This window comes from Bubalus kerabau, chromosome X (assembly GCF_029407905.1).
Source record: "Bubalus kerabau isolate K-KA32 ecotype Philippines breed swamp buffalo chromosome X, PCC_UOA_SB_1v2, whole genome shotgun sequence".
Taxonomy (NCBI): Eukaryota; Metazoa; Chordata; class Mammalia; order Artiodactyla; family Bovidae; genus Bubalus; species Bubalus kerabau.
The window spans coordinates 146,180,287-146,196,623 of NC_073647.1; the positions used below are offsets into that span (position 1 = coordinate 146,180,287).

At 39.1% G+C, this 16,337-nt stretch overlaps 1 protein-coding gene across 5 annotated transcripts in view; it reads right to left on the bottom strand.

Annotated features, from left to right (window-relative positions):
• The window catches only part of ARHGAP6 (Rho GTPase activating protein 6), a 542,861-nt gene that overhangs the window by 186,868 nt on the left and 339,656 nt on the right, over window positions 1-16,337 (bottom strand). Inside the window, exon 1 of one of the 5 annotated variants that reach the window (XM_055563250.1) lies at window positions 10,224-10,405. The exons of 3 other annotated variants lie outside the window; for them this stretch is intronic. Coding sequence is in view for 1 of the 2 variants with exons in the window: in XM_055563248.1 (XP_055419223.1) it covers window positions 10,121-10,135 (15 nt within the window). In the remaining variant the exon portion in view is untranslated. One more of the 5 variants, XM_055563248.1, reaches the window with a different exon arrangement.

Consider the following 16,337-nt stretch of genomic DNA (forward strand, 5'->3'; position numbering starts at 1 on the left):
CCAGAAGGGAAAGAGACACGTGTACCCCAATGTTCATCGCAGCACTGTTTATAATAGCCAGGACATGGAAGCAACCTAGATGTCCATCAGCAGACGAATGGATAAGAAAGCAGTGGTACATATACACAATGGAATATTACTCAGCTATTAAAAAGAATACATTTGAATCAGTTCTAATGAGGTGGGTGAAACTGGAGCCTACTATGCAGAGTGAAGTAAGTCAGAAAGAAAAACACCCATACAGTATATTAACGCATATATATGGAATTTAGAAAGATGGTAACGATGACCCTGTATGCAAGACAGCAAAAGAGACACAGATGTACAGAACAGTCTTTTGGACTCTGTGGGAGAAGGCGAGGGTGGGATGATCTGAGAAAATAGCATTGAAACATGTATATTATCATATGTGAATCAGATCGCCAGTCCAGGTTCGATGCATGAGACAGGGTGTTCGGGGCTGGTGCACTGGGATGACCCAGAGGGATGGGATGGGGAGGGAGGTGGGAGGGGGGTTCAGGATGGGGAACACATGTACACCCGTGGCGGATTCATGTCAAGTATGGCAAAAACCACTACAATATTATAAAGTAATTAGCCTCCAATTAAAATAAATAAATTTTTAAAGTAAAAAACAATAAAGAAATAAAGAATTGCTGTATTTTCAAAAAACAAAACAAAAAAAAACAGAATAAATCTAAGAATTCAAGTTTCATAGGTTTGGGGGTCTTTTGTGGGGTCAGTTAACTTCCCATGTTCATGGTCAAGTAGTGATTCAAACCATACTTGCCCAATTCTCATTTATCAGTTTAAAGAAAGGAAATGGGAAATAAAGATGTGGAGGTTAAACAATACAAGAAAAAACACAGTGGTAAAATAATATTTAAAATAACGTGATAAAATGTCAGCATTTATTTGTGACATTTGGCTCTGTTTGTATTGGCTCACCACAGTGGTGCCTCCCACATATACACCCACAGCTGACCTCTGCTTGGTACAAGTGATAATGACTAAACTTCACATATTATGCTGGCATAATCTATCCCTTCCCTGGAGGGCTGTTGCACACAGGGAATTACAGTTCCACGGCCGAACAATGTTTCTTTCTCAAAATACACCACAGTCAAATTTCATTAGAACGAAGTTATACAGGCTGATAAATTGTTGTCGTTTGCCAAATTATTACTCATATTCACCCAATATTCACCCAATATAAGCCACTGACAAACTCCATTAAATCGGGGGAAAGCAGGATGCAGAGATATTAATAGATTCTTTAGATGTGAGTTGCATTCTCTAAAGTAAGCATATGTCATACAGATTTCGTCTTATAACCTTCCTCCCCACCCCCACTGTTGACTTTTATCCATTAGAACATGTTGATGGATATACCATTTCAACATGAAATATTTGGATATCTGACTGATTTAGGGAAAGGGAAATGGTGAGATAATTTCCTCTTTTATCAAGCTGAATCACTGAGTTCGCTCTGTTGCTATGCTCGCATAAGTCAATGCCATAGCAACTTCTCGGTTTGCTCTTAAACACTGGAGCAGAACGATGTTATTAGGTATATTTTTTTCAATTCTTAGATTTTATTTGTTCCCTTAGATGTGTAAATTTTATATTTTACAGTACAGGGCTATTTAGTTACCCTTTGGAAGTCTTACATTGTTGACAGCCATATATATCATCAATGCTGGTACAACAGAAGTGCTTACTTGTTGGAAAATTCTCCCATAGTTTCCCTTTACTTTTCTTAATCCCTAGCTCATAATTAAAGTTTGTACTTTGGACAGTATAGACTGGATCTTATTTGGGATTTTGGGGGTAAGGATCCTGAATTTAAATGGGACTGAACTATGCAATATAAAATTCATGAAATACAGAAATGCATGAACTTCTCACAAACTCACTTAAGTAAATTCAGTAGAAGCCTAATTACCCCTTGGTATGTACTAGGAAGTGTGCCAGGTTCTAGAAAGAGATCAAATCTTCACTATCAAGAGATTCAGAAAACATCTAAGAGGCAGAGATAAGAGCATATTGTAGTTTCTATGAGCTCTTGCTGTGGAAAATAAGGGACATGTACTTTGCTTCTTCAGGGTTTAGGTTTTTCACCTACAAAATATGCTGTAATATCTAACTTAAGGCTAGTTTATGAAAATCACAAACCACACCTTTATCGCTGCTATCTTTAGAGTGTCATGGGCTGATGAAGTGGAAAAGTAATTGACTTGTTTCTGAAATAGGTTTCAGATTCCATGTTTAATTCTATGATTATTTAGCCACCTATGTCAATATTCCAATTTGTTAAGGAATTAGGACTTGTTATTTAATACAGGCAATAAATTTCCCTGAAATTTTAGATATCCATCCACCCTCCTACAATCATGTGTTAATGTATCCAAAAGTAGGAAAATTCTGTTTAAGTCATTTTTGATCTAGGCATCTCCTTATAATTTGAAGAATGTGCATCGTGTACCTTAGATGCATTTTAAAATGTCTCAGGGTATTGTCACTTTTTTTATTTCTGATAAAGTGGACAGCTGTACATTCTTAACATTGGACTTGTTTTGGACAGGAAGCTTACTGAAGCTAGCTCCTGTTGCTCTTAGAAGTGGGTGCAAATGGTTTGATTTCATAGGTCTGTCCTGACTGTAATCATGGAACTGGAAGGTTCTTATACTTATTGATGGATTATATTCTAAAATCATGTGTATACTATGATGAAATAGTGCTTGCATTTTTAGGAATATTAACCTGATGCTTTAATAGATAGTCCTGGGGTTATGCATTTGTGAAGCTATTACACATTTTACATCTGTAATTCTCAGTGTGTTCCCAGGTCCAGAAGAGTCTGTCTCAGCTGGAAGCTCTTGTTAGAAATTTAGAAATTCAAGTGCTTGAACACTACACCAGACCTAGGGAATCAGACACTCTGAGGGTGGGGCCCAGCAGTCTGTATTTTAATAACCCCCCAGGGGATTTCCATGCATGCTCAATTTTGAGAGCTACTGCTTTACATAATTCACATTTTTTATTTGGGATCATACATATACTTAGTTGAGAAATAGTTCTTTTCTTTTTGATGTTGTATCCTTTGTGGCTATTTGCTTGTTTTTGTGTTACTTTTGGTATTCTGAGAAAAGTAGGATTTCTGCCTATCCTACTGTGGTTAAGACACGAGACCACCTAGTTCCTGAAAAAGTTTAAAGTCACTTTAAAAATGCATTATTAGAGAAATAATAAGAGGATGACTAATTTGAATAATTTAGCAATTTGGGACTGAAGAAATAACAATGGCTTAGAGTTAGGGACTTCAGTCCAACACTTAGAGGTTAAGGAGGAGTTTCTGAACCTCAGCTCAATTGACATAGTGGTATTTGGGGCTGGATAGGGATTTTTTTGTTTTTTTCTTTTTTTCTCATTCTTTTATATTTGGCCATACCGCATAGCATGTGGGATCTTAGTTCTCCCACCAGGGATCAAACTCATGTCCCCTTCAGTGGAAGTGCGGAGTCTTAACTGCTGGACCTCCAGGGAAGTCCTGGGGCTGGAGCGTTTCATGTGGAGAGGCAAGGCTGTAGGATGTTCACTCACTAGAAGCCAGTAGTGTCCTCAACCAACATGTGTCAATCAAGTGTCTTATTGTCAAATGTTCCCCTGGCAGGGTGGGGGGTGGATAAATAGCCCCCATTCGAGAACCACAGGGTTGAACAACTTTGATCAGTTCCCTAGTCCAGCAGAAATTCTCAACCTTGGCTGCACAGAAGAAGCAATGAAATATACTAACACTTTCGGTCCGTTCCAGCCTGGTTGTATCAAATCTCTGTGGGTAGGCTCAGGGATCCTTTATCAAAGCTCACCCAGTGGTACTAAGGTTCAGCCAAGACTTATAAGCACTGCACTGACATCACTGTGCCTTAATTTCCTCACCTAGGAGACGATTGCAATACTATCTGTTCTAACCCCCACATGGGACATTCCAAAGATTGAATGACAGAATGTTTGTGAAAGCGTTTGTTCCACAAAGCATTAACTGTGTTAAGGGCAGCAGAGAAAAATAATGCATTTGAATAAGTCACTATAGAAATGAAAAGCTGTCTTCAGTCTTTGATTATGAATTAGGATGATTTATACTCACTGTCTCTTAATCACACATCTCATTTACCACATGGAAGAGATGTAGGGAATTTGCAAAGTCTCTCTTGGAAGTAAACTCTTAGCATTAATTTAGTCCTGGATGGACAGAAAAATATATCAAATCAGGTCAAATTGGTCTACTGTGTACCAATGATAATTTGCACATCTAAAATCAATTCGCTAATCTTTCCATCCTTTTGGCTCTCAAGAAATTCACTTTAATAAGTAGGAAAAATGCAGATCCATCTAAAAATAAATTGCTTCTTTAAAAATTGTTAGAATGTGGAAAAATCATACACATTAAAAGTCTGTTATAGGCTTCAGCTGTGTTCATATGTATTATTTATTTTTAAAAAAGATTAAAATATCTTAATCAAACAATATTAAATATTAAAATTTATTAAAACTGAGGGTCAAATATTTGTGGTTTTTTTCTGTACTTTTCTTTATGTTTGAAATATTTGACTAAACCTAAAGTGAAAGTCGCTCAGTCCTGTCTGACTTTTTGTGACCCCATGGACTATACAATCCAAGTAATTCTCCAGGCCAGAATACTGGAGTGGGTAGCCTTTCCCTTCTCCAAGGGATCTTCCCAACCCAGGGATCAAACCCAGGTCCCCTGCATTGCAGGCGAATTTTTACCAGCTGAGCCACCAGGGAAGCCCTAAACCTAAAAGAGGATGATAAAATTAGTTTGAACAAAGCACCAGAGAATACTCTAAAGGAAAATAAAGATGAAAATGTATGTTTCACTTGGTGTCAGGTGACCAAGGAAACTCCATAAGGATGGAGAAACCAGCTATAGGCAAAGGGGCTTCATCTCACTGACTCAGTTTACATTGTTGGCATATTCAGGTAGGGGATGTCAGGCCTTTGACACTGAAGTTCAGTTTTGAACTTGCCCAACATATAAGGAAATGTTATTAGCTTATTTTTGTCAAATGTTCTACTAGCTTTTAAACTAAGCAATCTATCATGAAATGTCTGCTTCTACCCTCCTGTGCATGCGTGCTCAGTCACTTCAGTCGCGTCCGACTCTTTGCGACCCCGTGGACTGTAGCCCGCCAGGCTCCTCTGCCCATGGATCTCCAGCCAAGAATACTGGAGTGGATTGCCATTCCCTTTCCAGGGGATCTTCCCAACCCAGAGATTCGAACCCGCATCTCCTACTTTGCAGGCAGGTTCTTTACCACTAGGGAAGCCCTGGCAAACTTCAGCCTGAGGACCAAATCCAGTTTGCCATCTGTTTCTATAAACACAGTATTAATTTAATACAGCTTGGTGTCTCTGGATGCTTTCAGTTACAGAGTTGAGTAGTTGCAATAAAAATCTGTGTGGCCCCAAAACCTAAAATATTTACCACCTGACCCTTTACAAAAAACTTTCCTAACTCCTGTCCTAGAATGTTAACATATATAATTTTCCTTTAGATTCAAATAATAAGTAATTGGACAAAATAAAATATTTTACAATGATTTTTATATTGTAGTCATGTGGTAATATACAATTTATACTATATTTTCCTTTTAATACCAATAAACCAATTATAAAGATTACAGTGTTAATTACCACATTTTCACTTTAAAAAAACTAATGTGGTCTACCAAAAAACTTAACAGTGGATGTGTTGATGATTAATTATTTAATATGTTGTTAAAATATCACTGTTTGACTGTCTCTCAAACTGGCCCTTTCCTAAAGTAAAACTATTTTTCTTGTTTAGTTATTTTCAGTTTAATAACTGCATTATAGGTAAAAACATTTATGGAAATTTATTGACAAAGAATTCTTCACTTTTGAAAGAAATGGAAAGTCATATTTGCATGCTAAGGAGAAATGTAAAGTAACAATGTCTTTCAGTCCTTATAAATAATTACCTTAATAGACAGTAAAGATGACATGTATGTGTCAACATAAGTAATAGCTTATTTTTAGTTCATTTCACATGTCCAGACTTTCCAATGTTTGGGGAAATTTTAAGAAAAGGAGATACATTTGTAGCTACATAAAATTGTATCATTCCCAGAAGCCTCATAAACTGAAAATGAGACCTTAATGATCTCCTCAAAATGACCTCAATATAGGAAAATGGTAAGTAATAAAACAAAGAGAATACAGAACTATGGTTGCCAAGGCAACCATAATCATAATTCCTTTGAATTTTACTGAAGCATTCACTGCAGTTCAATCTAAGTTCATCATTCCTTAAGAAGCTTATATAAATTCAAAGTACTTATTATCTACAGCAGTATCATTCTAATCAAGCAGATGATGACAGGCATGTAGAACAGGAACTGAAATGCCCATGGCATTCACATTATGGAAGAAAGATGGGAAAACGACGCTTGTTAGTATGCGATGGCCAAGAGAACATTTCTTTCCATTCTGTTCCATTCAAGACACACTTGTGGCACTACATAGATAGTCTCATACATAGATAATGGAATAAACACAGATTAAATGAGCTACAATCTCCTTGTAGATTCCCATGGCCCTAGAGAACTATGACAAACTATAGAATGGCTGGTAGACACAATCCACAGATTACCAATTTGAAGACCTTTTCCCTAAAGGTAAATATGTGTGACCATCACTTTGCCTTCAGAGTAAAGAAAATAAAATCTTTTCTGTAAAATTTTGAGGAAGCTATTATGGCTCATTTGTATCTCACTTAATGCTATCATTAGGACTGAAGAGGGTATTGTTTACTCCAGGCAATGTCAATATCTGGGAGGTTGGGCAGCCAGAGTGCCTTGATGGACGCTAAACAATCTCTGCTTGTGTTCTCCAACCCAGACACTCCCCAGTCTGAAAGTTTGTAAAGATGGCTGGATGTGTGAAAGTCTAAATGCATTTGCCCATGGAAACAATGGTATACATAGTTGTTCTGGTCCCCAGGCCAGCCGATATGGTCTCATTTAATCCATAACACACTAGAAATGCAGAGTGGGAAATATAAGTGGGAACACCATTCTTCTCAGAGTCTGGAAAAGAGAGAAGACTGTCCATCATGGTATGCATAAATGAGCATTGGGTAGGGTACAGAGGTCCCTGCATGTGCGCCTAGGTCAGAGAACATCTCCTGTGAATACTACTTTCTGGATCCATCTCAGCAGCCTGGCCCACTGTAGAAACTCCATCCATATCCTGCTGAATAAATAAAATAATGAGCACTTTGCCATGTAATTCTGGGCTAGTCATTTTAGCATTTCTGAGATTCTCCTTCCCTGTAAATTAGATATTTGGAAAGAGTAGCCCAGGCACTAAGCTTGTCTTGTTATCCATTTATGGGTAACTCATTTGACCCCTGTTTTCTTTTTTTGATACTATGGGGATAACAATGGTTCGCACAAGGGGCAGATGGGAAGATGTATCATGAAGATGGAGATGGAGTTAGAATAAGCCTTTTACCACTGGTAGAGAATGGAATATTATGGTTTTGGAAAGGAAGCTGCTGAAAAAATAGACACCTGCCAGCTTCTTTCACTGAACAAATAATGCAATAACAAACACTTCCCAAATACATACTCACAGCAAAGTCCTTTTTTAATAATTCCCATCCCATCTTTCTAGCGTCTCCTTTCCTTGACTTTTTCCCTTTATGTCTTTTTTTTCTTCGACGCTTACCACCATCTCACTTACTTTATTTTCTGCTGTCTATTTATTGGATATCCCCTGGCAAATAACTCCAATACTTTGGCCACCTGATACGAAGAACTGACTCATTGGAAAAGACCCTGATATTGGGAAAGAATGAGGGTACGAAGAGAAGGGAGCAACAGAGGATGAGATGGTTAGATGACATTATCAACTCAATGGACATGAGTTTGAGCAAACTCCAGGAGATGGTGAAGGATAGGGAAGCCTGGCATGCTGCAGTCCATGGGGTCACAAAGAGTTGGACACAACTGAGCAACTGAACAACAACATTAAGTATGCAATAACATTACATCTAAAAATTACATTTTTTTATTTTAAAATATTGCTAAAAAATACTAACCATCACCCGAGCCTTCAGCAGGTTATAGTATTAATAGTAACATCAAAGGTCACTGATCACAGACCACCATCACAAATATGAAAATAATGAAAACGTTGGAATTATTGTGAGAATTACCTAACTGTGACACAGGGACACAAAGTAAACAAATAATGTTGAAAAAAGAAATGGTGCAGATAGACCTGCTTGTCACAGGGTTGCCGCAACCTTCAATCTGTGAAAAAAGCATTATCTGTGAAGCGGGAGAAAGTGAAGCTCAAAAGATGAGTGATGCCTGTAAACATGTAGAAAAACGGAATGCTGCTTGGATTTTAGGCTATATACTGAAGCCAGGGAGCCACCCTGGTACAGTGAAAACAGCTCAAGGCAGGAGACACCAGACTCTCAAATCAGGGGGTGTGCATTTGAATTTCTGCTCTGCCTCCTAATGCCTATTGACTTTGAGCAGTTAGAGAACCTCCTATGTTTCAGTTTTATCATTTTAAAAACTGGAATATGATCCATGCCTTGCAAAACTGTTGTGAGAATTAAATGAAAAGATGGAAGTAAACCCAAGAAACTGAAGCCCTTTAACAGGTGACAGACATTCTCACTGTTGCTCATGGCCCTCCTAGCCCTGTCCTCACTACAGCGGCCTTACTCAAGCCCCTTAATCCCTCTGGTCTCCAGTTCCCTTTCCTACACAATAAGCAACTGGGTTAGAAGGATTCCACATAGATCTGCCACTCTGAAAACCCTATACACTTCATTTTACTTACCCAAGTGTGTAATTATGGGACTGGGTGAAATAGACCTTTTAGAGATAATCTAGATTGATCTAGAGAGGCTTATTAAGTATGATGAATTGTCTGTGTTATAATTCTATACTCATAATCTTAAAGTATAATTTTTATTTTAAAAAAATCCTTCTGGAAGAAAAGATTTCCATGTCTCAGCAATTCCAACTCCAGATAGTTTTTCAATGCTTGGGCTGAAGGGGCCCAATATTATAAGTATAAATGTCATTAGGTGCTGAAAACTTCCTTTTGCATTTATGACTGTGTCCCAAAACAGAATCCTAGAAAAGAGAAGTGTGGTTCATAAATACCGAGAGACCTCCTAAGAATCTAGTAGGATTTCATATACATTTCAGTTGATTTACATTTAAATTTGTTATTCATTTACAAGTTCCCACAGGCTACAGTCCATGGGGTCTCAAAGAGTCAGACATGACTGAGTGACTAATACTACTACTACATTTATAGTGTCCCAAACAGGATGAGCTTGACAACTTGTGAATCATAAAAAAAGGAAGAAAATCAAGTTACTAAACAAATTATTTTCCCTTTGAGTCATATGCAGCCCATAAGATAACTCTGACGCAGCACTTATATCACAGAGATATTTACTTAAGATGAACAGAAAACAATTTCCTTGCTGCCATCTAGCCTTTAAAAATCCTTTTAAAAAATGTATATATTCAAAGAGCTTCCAGGGGAAAAAATATCTTTTAGGTCTGTAACTTCTGCAGAAAAAAATAGCCTGAAATATTTCCAAATACACTACTGAGAAAGTGCTCTCTTGAGTACAAACACAATTTTTAATATCTTAAAGAATATCTTGGTTTGAACAACACACCTTTGGGTCGTATTCAAAGTACACAACTTTGGGTCAAATTCAAATTATGCTCACACACACACACACACCCCACGGTACCACCCACTTCTCTTATTTCCTCCTACAACCAGAAAACGGAATGTTGTACTGCAACAGCACACACCCTTTCAATTTGCATAAATATAATGCCTTTAACCCATCAAAGAAGCACAAAAACATCATCAGGGCTGAAATCAGTCAAAATGAATAATACATGTTTAAAATCCAAATAAGCCTGTAATTTTAATGTAAAATTTACATGGATGAATAGCTACTATGTTAAAATAAACATCTGCATCACACAATTAAATATAAGTGGCCTAGGAACGCCCAACTTACAAATATCCTGTACATGGGAACAGTCAACCCAAGCGAGCGGATCAGGACCAGGGCAGGCTCTCCCCAGACTTGAAGTTGGGAGAAGAATTCCCCTAGGATTCACCTTAGTCTCTTCCTGCTGGATACCGACGATGGCAGTGATCAGAGAAGGGGGAAATGGGTAGCCATGATTCTCAAGCCACCACAGTACTCCCTTCCCACCATGCTCACCAAGGAATCCATTTCCTATAAATGTTACAAAGAGTGCTTGGGTTCCCAGGCCGGTCCATTAGAAGTCCGCTGGACCCAAAGTGCAGCTGGAACTGTGCTATTAATACCAGGCTGACTTCCCATTTGGAAGCCAACTCCAGTCCTGACAGTGCTCGTCAGCTCTGTTATGGTTAAAAGGATTTGTAGGCGGTCCTGGGAGCCTGCCAGTTAGAACATCCTTTCTGTGGGAAAATTCCTGTGAGGCCCAAACAACTCACTGACAAACACAGTTGTAGTAGACCACATGTTGGGAGACCCTTAGGCATTGACAAATCAATCCTCACCCTTTCCTTCTGGAAATGCCTGGGTGAGTATTATAGTAAACCCTTGCACAAATAAACATACAGCAGGACCAACAGTTGGCACATGACCTGCTCCGTGGTAACCAGTGGGTATTTTTGCTATCATCATTAATGTGACAACAGATCTACTCCTCCCGTGATGCACACATGTACATGCATATAGACACCTCACATACATGCACACATACACACTGCACTATACAATGCTCCATGCAAATATGTTTCCATCTATACAGAAATGTCTGTCTTCTCTTGACGAAAAGATGAACCATAATCCAGGCCTGAGCTCTGTACTCTAAATGGTGTTCTCTTGCTTGTACTTGGTTGTGGGGATTGATTTGCTCTTGTTAATCCTCATTCTCAACTGACTCTCCCAAGTCCAAAAGACAACTGTGGGACAACCAGGCAAAGTATGGAACAGGAAGTGAAAGAATCATAATCAAGTTTAGTGCATGCATGCGTGTGCTCTCAGTCGTGTCCAACTCTTTGCAACCTCATGGACTGTAGTCCACCAGACTCTGTTGTCCATGGAATTTTCCAGGCAAGAATACTGGAGTGGGTTGCCATTTCCTGCTCCAGAATCAAGTTTAGACTTGGGACCTAAGTAACATCATGTTCGAATCAACTGAGAAACTCACTATTACATAATAGTCCTCTTAAATTAGTGAAATGTGTGCAAAAGATACTGCTCTCATCAATGGCAGGAAGAATTAGGTACAAACTGATAAAACAATTTCAAATAGTGCCCCCCCTCACACACACAGCTAATAAGGCAACAGAGGAGATGTTGGATAATTACACTAGGAAATGAAGGATATTCCCAGCCTAGGCACCTTAAAAACACACACTGTTAACCAGTCCAAATGAAGCAATGGATCTACCAAAGCAGGTATATCCAGTATACCCTTAGTTGATCTAGCAAAAGAAGCCAAAGCCTTTATTATTTACTTAAAGACAGCATAGGAACCATTGAAGATCAGAGTAGTGTATGAAAGAGCAGAGGGTCTTCCAGATGTGCTATCTTATGTCACATACTCAGAGTCATTAAGCAAAATGCAAGAGTAAAGACAGGGATAAAGCTCACTATGGTGACTTGTCTTCCAGGGAGAGGGCCAGAAGAGAGATTTCAGCAACCTGAATCAACTCCCTTAATTCTCCAATACAGAGCCATAAATGACACTCCAGCTTTGTTGTTAAATCTTTCTCACTTAACCATCCAAAGGATAAAATATTCTAGCACCATGGAGAATCCAAAGTGAAGTAAGAGCAGACTTGAGTTCAGTTCTTAAAATAAATGCCCAAGAATGATCTTTCAAGTTGGCATATCAAATATCAATATATGTATACTTTGTACTAAGTATACATACTATGTTTACTCAGGTAGATGTATATATACTGTGTATATGTGTACGAATACATACAATTTTTCCATATAATGTAGATATTAACCCACCTGAAAAATGCCTTCAAAGTGTATTAATGAGTACAACCATATTCAGTTCCACAGCCATCCATGGGTAGCTAATTAGAAATTAGAGCCTTACTAATTAACATGTTTCCAAACTGAAGGTAAGTTATAAGTATGCACATCTGCTTCAGTTGTGAAACGCACTATCCTTGACACTATTGCACATGTTTCAACAAAAATCTGCCCTCCGGGGTAGACAGAGCTCCTTGAAATATTCAGTCTGATCAATACACAAAGGTAAGCCCTGCCCCTTCAAAGGGGTTCTCTTAAGACATTTGGAAAGACAGCAAGAAAGAATTTCCCCATTCAAGTTAGGTTAACTTGCATGGTGGTGTGGAGCTGGAGAAGGTATTAATTTCACACAGTGCTTTCTCCCAGGCAAAAGTATTTTAAGATAAAAACAGTGGGGAACAAAGTTCTAATTTCAAGTCACTCTTAAAACTAAGCTCCTTCTTTTCAGGGAATTTACCCAGCTTGATGAGTGCTTACAAATCTTCAGTGTTGATGTATTTGCTGGAGTATCCTCATTTGACCAGAAGCAATCTGTCTCAGGCAACAGTAAAACTGCCACTATACTGAAAAAAAAAATTATGGGTGGCATGTATGTCAACCTGGGCTCAGGTGTCCCAAGGGCCACACCTATTTCTCAACAGTTGACCACATCAAGTTTAGGATGAGTTTGAATATCTGACACGTGACCCAAATGAATTTTACCCTGATTCCCTCACTCCTTGTTTCGATTCCCTCTTCCCTAATTGTTCCACTTACTTTTTGGTCAGTCTCCTTGACCTCATCATTGGGGAAGGTATGCCCATACAGTGGTGCACCTTCGCCAATAAAGGGTCTAGGATTTCTAATGAGACAATCATCTTTTGTGACTGCATCGGGTATACTTTTCATGCAAAGAGATGCTCAGAATACCTGAAAGGACAGGGCATCTAACATTTTTACTGTTGTTGTCAAGCTAACAAAACAGGTTCAATATGTGATGCCAACTGGCTAATAAATGGTTATACGCACACACACACACACACACACACACACACACACACACACACATACATACAAGATGGCAAGAGTGAACGTCAACATTTTAGGAATCAGTGAACTAAAATGGAATGGAATGGGTGAATTTAACTCAGATGACCATTATATCTACTACTGTGGGCAAGAATCCCTTAGAAGAAATGGAAGAGCCATCATGGTCAACTAAAGAGTCTGAATTGCAGTACTTGGATGCAAAAACAACAGAATGATCTCTGTTTGTTTCCAAGGCAACCCATTCAATATCACAGTAATCCAACTCTGTGCCCTGACCCATAATGCTGAAGAAGCTGAAGTTGAACGGTTCTATGAAGACCTACAAGACCTTCTACAACTAATACCCCAAAACTATGTCCTTTTCATTATAGGGGATGGGAATGCAAAAGTAGAAAGTCAAGAAACACCTGGAGTAACAGGCAAGTTTGGCCTTGGAGTACAGAATGAAGCAGGGCAAAGGCTAATAGAGTTTTGCCAAGAGAAAGCACTGGTCATAGCAAACACCCTCTTTCAAAAACACAAGAGAAGACTCTACACATGGACATCACCAGATGGTCAATACTGAAATCATATTGACTATGTTATTTGCAGCCAAATATGGAGAAGCTCTATACAGTCAGCAAAAACAAGACCGGGAGCTGACTGTGGCTCAGATCATGAACTCCTTATTGCCAAATTCAGACTTAAATTGAAGAAAGTAGGGAAAACCACTAGACCATTCAGGTATGACCTAAATCAAATCCCTTAGGATTATACAGTGGAAATGAGAAATAGATTTAAGGGACTAGATCTGATAGAGTGCCTGATGAACTATGGACGGAGGTTCATGACATTGTACAGGAAACAGGGATCAAGGCCATCCCCATGGAAAAGTAATGCAAAAAAGAAAAATGGTTGTCTGAGGACGCCTTACAAATAGCTGTGACAAGAAGACAAGCGAAAAGCAAAGGAGAAAAGGAAAGATATAAGCATCTGAATGCAGAGTTCCAAAGAATAGCAAGGAGAGATAAGAAAGCCTTCCTCAGTGATCAATGCAAAGAAATAGAGGAAAACAACAGAATGGGAAAGACTAGAGATCTCTTCAAGAAAATTAGAGGTACCAAGGGAATATTTCATGCAAAGATGGGCTTGATAAAGGACAAAAATGGTATGGACCTAACAGAAGCAGAAGACATTAAGAAGCGGTGGCAAGAATACACAGAAGAACTGTACAAAAAAGATCTTCTTGACTCAGATAATCACGATGGTGTGATCACTGACCTAGAGCCAGACATCCTGAAATGTGAAGTCAACTGGGCCTTAGAAGGCATCACTACGAACAAAGCTAGTGGAGGTGATGGAATTCCAGTGGAGCTCTTTCAAATCCTGAAAGATGATGCTGTGAAAGTGCTCCACTCAATATGCCAGCAAATTTGGAAAACTCAGCAGTGGCCACAGGACTGGAAAAGGTCAGTTTTCATTCCAATCCCAAAGAAAGGCAATGCCAAAGAATGCTCAAACTACTGCACAATTGCACTCATATCACACGCTAGTAAAGTAATGCTCAAAATTCTCCAAGCTAGGCTTCAGCAATACGTGAACCGTGAACTCCCAGATGTTCAAGCTGGTTTTAGAAAAGGCAGAGGAACCAGAGATCAAACTGCCAACATCTGGTGGATCATGGAAAAAGCAAGAGAGTTCCAGAAAAACATCTATTTCTGCTTTATTGACTATGCCAAAGCCTTTGACTGTGTGGATCACAACAAACTGTAGAAAATTCTTAAAGAGATGGGAATAGACCACCTGACCTGCCTATTGAGAAATCTGTATGCAGGTCAAGAAGCAACAGTTAGAACTGGACACGTAACAACAGAGTGGTTCCAAATATAGAAAGGGGTACATCAGGGCTGTATATTGTCACCCTGGTTATTTAACTTACATGCAGAGTACATAATGAGAAACATTGGGTTAGATGAAGCACAAGCTGGAATCAAGATTGCTGGGAGAAATATCAATAACCTCAGATATGCAGACAATACCACCCTTATGGCAGAAAGTGAAGAACTAAAGAGCGTCTTGATGAAAGTGAAAGAGGAGAGTGAAAAAGTTGGCTTATAACTCAACATTCAGAAAACTAAGATCATGGCATCCAGTCCTGTCACTTCATGGCAAATAGACGGGGAAACAGTGGAAACAGTGATAGACTTTATTTTGGGGGGCTCTAAAATCACTGCAGATAGTGATTGCAGCCATGAAATTAAAAGATGCTTACTCCTTGGAAGAAAGCTTATGACCAACCTAGATAGCATATTAAAAAGCAGAGACATTACTTTGCCAACAAATGTCCATCTAGTCAAAGCTATGGTTTTTCCAGTAGTCATGTATGGATGTGAGAGTTGGATCATAAAGAAAGCTGAGCACCAAAGAATTGATGCTTTTGAACTGTGGTGTTGGAGGAGACTCTTGAGAGTCCCTTGGACTGCAAGGAGATCAAACCGTAAAGGAAATCAGTCCTGATTATTCATTGGAAGGACTGATGCTGAAGCTGAAGCTCCAATACTTTGGCCACCTGATGCGCAGAACTGACTCATTGGAAAAGACCTTGATTCTGGGGAAGATTGAAGTCAGGAGAAGAAGGGGACGACAGAGGATGAGATGGTTGGATGGCGTCACTGACTCAATGGACATGAGTTTGAGTAAACTCTAAGTTGGTGATGGACTGGGAGGCCTGGCATGCTGCAGTCCATGGGGTTGCAAAGAGTGGGACATGACTGAGTGACTGAACTGAAATGAACATGTACTTACACACCTGGAGGAGGGCATGGCAACTCACTCCAGTATTCTTGCCTGGAGAATCCCATAGACAGAGGAGCCTGGAGGGCTGCAGTCCAGTGGGTTGCAGAGAGTCAGACATGACTGAAGCAACTTAGCACGTACACACGCACACACACACACATAGTGATATGGTAGAGTGGGTAGGTAGCCTTTACCATCTCACAGTTCTTCAGTGGTTTTACTTACCTACCAAAGAGAATATAATAGTTGTGAATGCCCAAACCGGTGAGGGTCAGTGTATAACACCTAACCCTACAAGATTGGTGTGATGATTAAATGAGATAATAATTGCCAAGCATTTAAGACAGAACCTGGCATCTAGAAAGAGACACAACCACCATCA